Here is a 9,613-nt window from a genome sequence, read left to right on the forward strand (position 1 = left end):
ATAGTTAAAACAATAAAACACGCAAACAAACATTCATCAGAAAAAGTGGACAGAAGAGAAAATTAGTGGGAATAAAATAGTGAATGTCCAAAGAAAAACTTTGAAAGTCCACTTTAAGAAATCAGAAGAAAGTCTGGCTTCTTGGAAGAAAAATATAAAAAAAGAGGGGCAGCTTGAGGTCTTTCAGACATAATCAGTGCTCAGCGATACTCCTGAGATGCAATTCTGGGATCCAGAATAAAACCAAACTTTCCAAGATGGAAAAAGAAAAGAAAACTAATTAAAGATTAGCTCATTTTCAGATGATTCATAAAACATCTTATGAATGTTAGGCACACTCATATGCTTGTCAGCATATGAGTGTGCTGCAAAAACACCGGCAAAGCTGAATTCAGCAACTTTCAGACCAGCGCATTCACTTCCCGACACCACAATAATTCCTGTTGCTAAATATGCACATGCAGGTGACCCTTTCTGCTGGCAATTCATTTATGAGGTAAAAGGTAAAACAGCAAATGGACTGTACTTATATAGCACTTTTCTACTCAGCTGGATCTGAATTTATGCTCTTGGTCTTTGTGGCTGGTTAAGGTAATATCACATTAAGCTGGAAAATTTTAAATGATCAAGAAAAATAAAATAAGGGATTGATGCGCCGTTCAAGTGAACGCTCAGATAATGTCAGTGAAAAACACTCTAAACTCACAGAAGTAGGAGTAGAGTAAAATAATGATTTTACTCTTGGAATTTGGGTTATTGCTGTGAATTTATTTAGGTTAGCTGAATACAGTCTGACAAAAATCATTATTTTTAGATCATAAACACAGCAAGGAGCCTCTGGCTTTAAAGCCTCCATCCTTTTGTCCACCCTTATACCTCCATATCTCCAGGGTTTCTCCTATAACCCTGAGATATTCAAGATATGCTAAGGTAACGTGAATGAGTAAGTATAAAACTGATCTGCAACTTTTAAAATGCCAAAAATGCTGTGATTAAATCAAAGTCATAATGTTATCAATACAGGCATAAAAGGTGTCTGTATAAGTTACAAACCACAAGTGTGCAGTAACCTGATGAGTTTATTGGAATTACCTTGCCTTAAAGTGCATTATTTTCTGAGAGTGCAGTGTTTTAGGCTGAGCAGTGGCTCTCTTGTTGGTCCCTGCAGTGTGGACACTGTCCTGCCATGGGAACGGACAGTTATTTGCTTTAATTTGCAACAGAAAAGCTTGTGGTGTGTAGTGACTGTTAGAGAATGTTCTGTTTGGCCTTCTCCTGGCTGGTTTAAGTGATAAAAGTGTCATTATTTAGCCTCTGAGGCAGAGGAGAGAGTGCAAACAAGACTGCATGACCCTCTGTTAAGAGCCCTCGTTCTTCAGATGCTCATTAAAGGCCTCCAGGAGGACAGTGCATCAACTGGCAGGGCCGTCGAGCTTGCCTTTTTTAAAAAAAATAAAAGTCTTTCTCATCCCAGTCACCGGTCGACTGACGGCAAAAATGGGCTCAATTAAGAGCAAGAGGGACATGAAAGATGTCGCGCTGTGAGGTGGTATAGGCGACTTATTAAAACAGCAGGAAGAAGCTCTTGGACTTGGGCCCAATAGGATCTAACCCCGTAGCGCACTGACCGGATTTGGAGAAAGTTGGATTTATCTGATTGGGCGCTTTGGATTCTGTGTCTGGTGAACGACTTTAGTCCGTCTGAGAGCTCTGATTGGAGTCAGTTTCTTAACAGAAAAACAAAAGAGAGACTTTCTCTCAAACTGCAGCGCATTGAAGATGGAAATGCAGGGCCGATTTATTGACTCCACGGTGATGAACATTAATGTTATGGAGTATCCCCACAAATATGCTTTAGCACCAAAGCAGCAGGTGGATGCTGCTCCATCCTGTCCAATCAGCCAAAGGCAGTTAAACGAACCTTCCTGGAGCCGGGAAGCGGAGGACGGTGTGCGCACTGCTCAGGTGGCGATGTGCTCGCCGAGATACTACAGCCGCGGGGCCCGGGGGAACACGAAGGCCAAGCGGAGGAGGATCATCACGGTGGTCCAGCGGCAGGCGGCCAATGTGCGGGAGAGAAAGCGAATGTTCAGTCTGAATGAGGCGTTTGACGAACTAAGGAGAAAAGTTCCTACATTCGCATACGAGAAGAGGCTGTCCCGTATCGAGACGCTGCGTCTGGCCATCGTCTACATCTCCTTCATGATGGACCTGCTGGAGAACACCTGAGACACAACAGCTCAGCTTTATCTATGGCAGACTGAACTAGACTGAAGGCGCCACTCAACCCACCAATGACACGGACATAAATGAGCAGCTGACTTTCCGTGTATGGACCAACAAGAGGGATTCTATTAAGAAATGTCAGATTTTTTGTGGCTGTAAAAACACATACATCGTTGGAGAAAGCTCACTAGGTCAGTGAGAACCGAGATTTCATTAGTTGCATGTGAATCGATGTTGCTTGAAAATAAAAGTACCGCTATGGTCATGTTTGTGTTCTTTGCCTGGACTGCCACGACAAAGAAAGCAAAGTGAAATTTAATTTTGACTAACCTTACTAAAATTAATAAGACCATAATGTCTGCTTAAATGGACAGTTTACAGCCAGTGTTGGATCAAAACATATTTACACTGTCGCATTTAATAAATCCGTTAAGAGGAGATACACATGAATGTCAGCATCTTATGGTTGTTGTTATACAGCTCTGAAGTGGTGTGGTTTTCAGCACCGTGGAGAGCTACAGAGGCACGCGCCTCACCTGGCCACTTGAAGGGTGTGGCAAAAAAAAAAAAAGCAACTCGAGGTTTTCCTCACTCAGAAAGCGAGAGCACATGAATCATGATTGTTTTCTCCTTGATGGCCAAATATCCTCAAAAGAGTTTAAAAGTGGATCTAAATCACAAATCAAGGGCTCACGGCATGAAGCTGCAGATTATCTTTGTCACTAAGGTGTAAATTGAGTTATTCACGGAGGTGAGATGACGGTAAACTGAGTGACAAAAACACCACCCACACCAGATGCCCTCTTTCAGTCCTGGATTGATGGTAGAGGCAAAGCTGTTTAGCGCTGGGGGACCGTGTCTCCACAAGAGAGCGGGGCTGGGCCCTCTGTGGTCCTCTTGTGTCATCTTTCCTCATCAGAAGTGAGGCTTCTCGGTGGGCCATTCACACCACAGACTACCTCCAAGAAGTTTCCAGGTCTAGTTTCAACCACATGAAGACGTATTTTTAGTTTTTGGACTAGGATATTAGATCACAGCAGAGCAGGCCACGGAGCTGGGTGGCCATGTGTAGGTGTTTCGACTCTGTGTGAGCCAGTGAAGTGCTTTTTTCCTCTCTCCTCGGTCCATCTTTATCACGTCCGGTATTTGCGTTGTGCTCCAGCCGAACACCGCCTTTCAGCGTCCCTGCTGTGAGCACGGATCCGCCCTGAGAGCTCCCTGTGACGGGCCGTCTTTTAAACCTGAGCCGCGGTGCCGAGATCCCTGCGGGAGTCAAACCCTTTAAGTGCATACCTCAACCGCGAGGCCGTTGACGGCAAAATAAACACACAGGTCTACTAGAGCAGCGACCTCCTGCTGTGACAGCCTCATGTGTTTTTCAGTGGGCCTGATCGCTGCTCCCTTGTCAAACGCCTGCACAGAAACACTTTAATGTTTAAAACTAGAGGAAGAGTTCTGTTCTGTGTCATTGGCTTTGAATTGTTTTCAGCAAGAGGGGGAAAGCATGAAATTTCCACACACGATGACACAGCGGTAAAACTGCTGGGCGATTTCCATTTGTAAGTTTTATTGTCAGTGACGCAAACAGTGGATAGTCTGTGCAGCAAATTTGGAAAAACAACAAAACCTGCTATTCACACTTTAAAAAATCGAGCCTGAAACTAAATAATAAATAACACAAGAAAACAACAACAACAGGTCTTTATTTAACACTGAGCAAAAAAAAGAGCCTGGACATTTAATGAGGTCTGCTCTAATTCAATGTAAAAAATAAAAAATAAAAAGTAAATAAAAAAAAAATAATAATAATTATTATTATTCTTATAACTCCGCATCTGTAATAAATGCGGTGTGTGTGTGTGGGGGGGGTGGCATTGTGCTTTTGGGGAAGAAATAATTTGGGGTGGAGCAGAGACAAATAATTTATCTCTATGACAGGTCTTACAGTGCTTGCACAATGATCCAATAGCAAACACTGCCCCCACTACATCCTTCCAGTCTCGAATAAAAAACACTCCATCTCTTAATTCCTAATATTATAGCAAGAACTCTCTTTTTCTGCGGTATTATGTTACAGCCCTCCCCACCCAATCACAGCAAGCCCCAAAATCCTCCTGCCTGCTCCCCGTTATAAGAACTCGGGTCGTCCCAGTCTGGCAGACACCTCTCCCATTCTGTGGCGCACGAGATTTACCGTAATACCAGCTCACACACGCTCCTGTTACCTCTCGTGTTTGTTGATGTTGTGACCGCTTCAGTGGATTTGAGTCAGGGATTCGTGACTCTCTGACAGGACACAGAAAACCTTTCTGAAAAGACAATGCGGGAAGACGACTCCTCCCCAATGGATAGCGCTGGTAACAGTGAGGAGGAGACCGACCGACAGCTGCCGCGGAGAGGCGCGAGGAAGAGGCGGACGGCGCGGAGGAGCACGGACGAAGAGGAGGAAGCGGACGTGGAGAGCCCCGGTCCGGTGAAAAAGAAATGCAGGAAGAGCGGAGACGGAGGAGGAGGCAGCACCGGGAGCGGCGGCAGCGAGGCCAGCAGTAGCCCAGCGCGCTCATTTGACGACCTGCAGACGCAGCGCGTGATGGCCAACATCCGCGAGCGCCAAAGGACGCAGTCCCTCAACGAGGCATTCACGTCGTTACGTACGATCATTCCCACCCTGCCGTCGGACAAACTCAGCAAGATCCAGACCCTGAAGCTGGCAGCGCGGTACATCGACTTCCTTTGCCAAGTTCTACAAAGCGACGAGCTGGACGCGCGAGGGACCAGCTGCAACTACGTGGCGCACGAGCGCCTGAGCTATGCGTTCTCAGTCTGGAGGATGGGGGGCGCGTGGTCCTTGTCGACTACGTCCCACTAGAAGGGCTGCTCTTGGTGGCACAGTACGGTAGGTTGAGCTCCTTTCACTTTTCATCCAGCAGGAACTCGAGCCGTGCCAAAATGTTCCGGTTATGCGCATTTTACGCACAGGCCCAAGATAAACAAACTAATGTATAATCCTCCAGTAGGTCGCTGTAGTTTTTCTGTCTCACTCTTTTAAACTTCGTCTAATATTAATTAGGCTTGATTAATTTCATTATGAAAGAGATGTCAACTACAACTTTATGCGCCAACAGACCAGAGTTATCGCTGTAAACATGGCATTCTCATATCATATTATAGCTACAAAGAAATAGACATAGCATTTCTTCCACGAAATCCAAGCTTCATGTTTATTTTCTTCACCTAAGCCCACAACCAGGTTTTGTCATTTACATACATGGCCAACACGCACCAACATCTTGTTTTCACTTGTTTTAACCAGAGTATTTCTTTCACAGATTACTCAGACTGAGGAACCAGTGGATCAGACAGACTAAAATAGGCCAAACACACCTGGGCCCCAGTCTCGGCTGCTGTGCTTCAGGCCTCAGAGGAAAGCAGCTTTTTTCATATTTCCCTTTGCACGGACTGAAATGTTTGCAAGGGAGCACTTAGGACAGACAGGACGGATATGAAGAAAGAAAGACCACTGCGACTATGAATGTTGTAAAGAAAAAAAACTGACAAACGGCTCCGTTTTGAAACACGAGAGAAAGATGACAGACCATTCCACATTCCCTGTGACACCGCATCACAGAAAATGAAGTATTTTGTATTTATTTTTCTACACAGGTCGGAAACTTCTTCCTCCCCCTATTTCAAATAACGGTTATTTATTTTTGCAGTATCACAGAATTCCAAATGGACCTAGAGTCTTTGCATTTTGAGTGTTGTAAATATTTGGTAATATCTTAAATAAAATTATGAAAGTATTGTACATTCTTCTGGTCTGGATATTCCTTGAAGGTCTAACTAGAGGCTGCGTCAAATAAATTTCATGCCCATCAGCTGAATTTAGAAGCCTCTGTTTTTACACAGAAGAATAAATGTCACTTTTTTAAAGAAATGTTTTTTATTTATTTATTTTTTTGTTAGGGGAAACATATTCAATTTTCATGGTCTTTGTACTTTGAGTCTTTGTAGAGAGCTTATTTTCTTGCTTGATGTTGAATCCCCATGTAACCAAACTACAGTGGAGCGGGGCAAAAGAAAACATCTCATTCCAGTGGCTTATTTCGTAGTGATTTCTTGAGCTTGGGGATCTGGGAAAGCCATAATTAGCCAATGGTCTGTTTGAACAAGGTGAATCTGGAGCTGTGGGGGGCATGCATGATATTCCCAGATGTCCACTGAGCTGCAGGTCAGCATGGGAGTCTCCTGCAGGTGCTGCAGCAGTTATACCCAGAGAGGCTTGACAGATTGATGGGGTGGAGAGAAGTGAAAATGCAAACAGAATAGGCTGGATGGAATTTACAAATACCAACAAGTTATAGTCCACATAAAACACATTGGATTATCAGAGTATTTCTTCTTAACAACAAAACAGCTGATAAAATTGGCCCAAACTGTAAACGGGATTAATTAATAAAACTCCATGTAGCTGTTAAATAACAAAAGCCAAAAAACAAACAAACAAATTGCAAATTATGTGAAAAGGAATAATCGTGGGTTTTTTAAATTATTTTTATTATATTTTTTGGATGGTTTACCACAAGTTTGGACAGAAATAATCTTTCCACCTAAATGCTGAATGTGATATGTCCAAATACCAAATCAGCATCTGGGCTGTTACACACCATTAAAGTCAAGAAGGGAAGGACTAGATTATATTAAGACAAGAAGACTACATGGGAAGTATCTCATTGGCTGATGCTATATCTACCAAATATAAGTCCTGACTGAATGCTTCAAGGCTACAATTTCCCATAAAATAAAGTAGGATTAGGCTATTTTATGAGTGCAACAGGAATATCACTTTGAGATGAAACACACCGATGTCATTCATGACTCACTTAAGGGAGTTCTCTATCTCTCTGTAGGGTTGTTAAGAGATGATGATGGGAGCATCGCTGTGTTTTTGTATCACGGGTTGCGTGCGGAAGGTAAAGCCATCTGCGCTGACCCAAAGCCCTCGCCAGCCACCGGGGGGAATCGATTCCCACCCTTAGATCACCGTGGACGTGTTATCTTAAACTTGAGGCTGTTGCTCTGACACAGAGGAATGTCACCTCTGAGGCTTCAAAACACACACGTGCACACAAACACATATAGGTTAATACACACACACAGGGAGATTTCTCACGCCTACCAAACAGGGAAATACATTTCACACAGAGAAGGAGAGAGAGGGAGAAACTAATCGGGAGGGGGGGGGCTCCTGAACCTCAGCTCCTGCTCGACTTTGATGTTTGAAAGTAATGGGATGACCGCTTGTTATCAGTGTGAAGGCATCTGGCTCTCTAGTTTTAAGTGTGCTATGATTTATAGGCTCTTTGAATACTGACACACACACGCACTCGCTCTCTCTCTCTCTCTCATTAATCACCATTTATATCTCCTCGCTTTGAGCTTGCAGTCCTTAAACTGATCTAAAAGCCAAAGGTGCAGGCCTGTGTGTATTTTAGTAACGCCAGGAGCTGTAAATCTTTCCAAACATGGATTTCTCACTGCTATACATGGAAAGCAAGACCAGGTAGTTTAACAGTGGTTTACTTGTCTCCTTTACTTCTTTTAGTGTTGTGTCTCCTTCACTTCCCATCTCTCTGTGAAGTTCCCCATTATGGGGTAACAAGCCCTGGTTTACATTAACCCTCAACACCACAAAAAGACAAGGTGGAGGGGGAGGAAGTTGGGTGAGACAGACGGAGGGGGGGCGACTCAATTTCTAAGTCTGGTTTCCATTAGAGCTAATTATCTGTGTTTCATCGCAACCTGAGGCAGTTAGCATGTGTGTGTGTGTGTGTGTGTGTGTAGGTGTATATATGTATTTGTGTGTATGCTGGAGTTTCTTTTTTACTTGTGCTCTGTTGCGTTTTCGTCATATATCTCAAATTAAGATCTGCATAGCATTCTCTGACTCTCTGAAGTGAAATTAAACAAATGGTGCTTTGCGTATCACTCCAACCCTCCATGTCTGCTGGTCAGTGATGTAATATATCAGTAAACTGGACAAAAATAGAGTCCATACACTTCTTTGGTTTTTGCTATATAAGAGTAGTAATGAGCATTTTTAGATTTATTATTGCTTTAGAGTTGCCCTCCTCCTCTGTGCCAGACTTTGTTGTAATCTTTAAAGTGGTCTTGAGCAGTAGGTCTTCAGGCTTTCTGAAGGTCTTTCAAAGTTTGTCTGTGGACATTGGCTGCTTTTTCACTCATTTTTAGTCCAGTTCCTGCATCTTACCATTTTCAGAGTAATGTTTATTTGTTTGTTAAGCCACTTAACACTGACTGATGAATCATTCAGACATGAAAAAAGCACCTAACTCAAGGGATGAGCCAGCGTTTTGTCTTCACACAACACACAGCTTAGCAAAGAAGCCTCATCAGAAATGGAGGACGTCCGCACAGAGGAACGACAGTGAGTGTCAGTCATCTGCAAAAAATGGCGGAGGCTGTGGCATGGTTTGTGGCTGCAATTCAGCTAGTGGTTTTGGAGATTTTGCCAAACTGATAGAATTATGATCACAGAAAAGTATTGACAGATTTCCACCATGCAAAATCATTTGGAAAGTGTTTGATTGGCTGGAAATTTTTCTGTTTGTGAATGATCCCAAACACAGATGCTAATGCAATAAAAGCATATAAAGCGTATAGATGTATTGGTATTCCCAGATCCTGGACCTCTACATTTTTAGAGCAGTGTGAGATCATCTTGACAAAGAACAGAACTAAAGGCAGAAACATCAAAAGAGAGAGCCTAGAGAAGTATTCCTGAAGACTATGACAAGAAACGACAAGAAAGGCTTCCTAAGAGAAGTCAGACTGTGTTGAAAAATAAAGGTGGTCATACCGATTATTGCCTTTCAAACTGTTTTTGCCTTATAAACTGTGTAGCTTCTATTCATGTTTTCACATATTTTAATAAACTGTTGCGTCTATTTTCCATTTTCATGGTAAAATATAAAGAAATAAAGGGTGGATCAAGAGTTTTGCACAATACTGTGCATCTTGTCGAGGAGCGCAGTCTGAAATTTACCAAAGAATAATAAAACCTTCTTAATATTTTAAACTTCCCATGTGTTTGTTATTAAAACAATGTATTCATCTAAGTCAAATAAGAATGCATTAAGTCAAAAATGGTACTCAGTTTTCTTCTGTTTATTTATTTATTTTGCAAAAGAATTTAAGTTTCCTTGTCATGACGTGACAATGTCTCTGAAGTCAGAAAAGAGAAAAATAACCAAATCCTATCTGGCAGGAGGACGAGATGATGTTGAGGTATATAATAAAATGGTTTGTTGTTTTAATGGTACAGGAACAGAGAGTGGCAGGAAGTCCGGGTAGAAACCGTTAATAG

At 42.7% G+C, this 9,613-nt stretch overlaps 2 protein-coding genes across 2 annotated transcripts; both read left to right on the forward strand.

Moving 5' to 3' along the window:
• The first annotated feature begins 1,320 nt into the window (after positions 1-1,320).
• Positions 1,321-4,080, forward strand: LOC146643991 (protein Fer3-like). Its single transcript, XM_085396134.1, has one exon. The coding sequence runs from the start codon at positions 1,780-1,782 to the stop codon at positions 2,227-2,229; it is 450 nt and encodes a 149-aa protein (XP_085252260.1). The 5' UTR covers positions 1,321-1,779; the 3' UTR covers positions 2,230-4,080.
• A 221-nt stretch (positions 4,081-4,301) lies between these two features.
• On the forward strand, positions 4,302-6,030 carry twist1a (twist family bHLH transcription factor 1a). The gene is made up of 2 exons (XM_085396600.1): positions 4,302-5,122; positions 5,556-6,030. Exon 1 carries the CDS (start codon positions 4,547-4,549, stop codon positions 5,093-5,095), a length of 549 nt encoding a protein of 182 aa, XP_085252726.1. The 5' UTR covers positions 4,302-4,546; the 3' UTR covers positions 5,096-5,122; positions 5,556-6,030.
• Positions 6,031-9,613: the final 3,583 nt, after the last annotated feature.

This window comes from Rhamphochromis longiceps, linkage group LG22 (assembly GCF_057381845.1).
Source record: "Rhamphochromis longiceps isolate RC_006_pf linkage group LG22, R_longiceps_female_GT1.1, whole genome shotgun sequence".
In the NCBI taxonomy this organism is placed as follows: Eukaryota; Metazoa; Chordata; class Actinopteri; order Cichliformes; family Cichlidae; genus Rhamphochromis; species Rhamphochromis longiceps.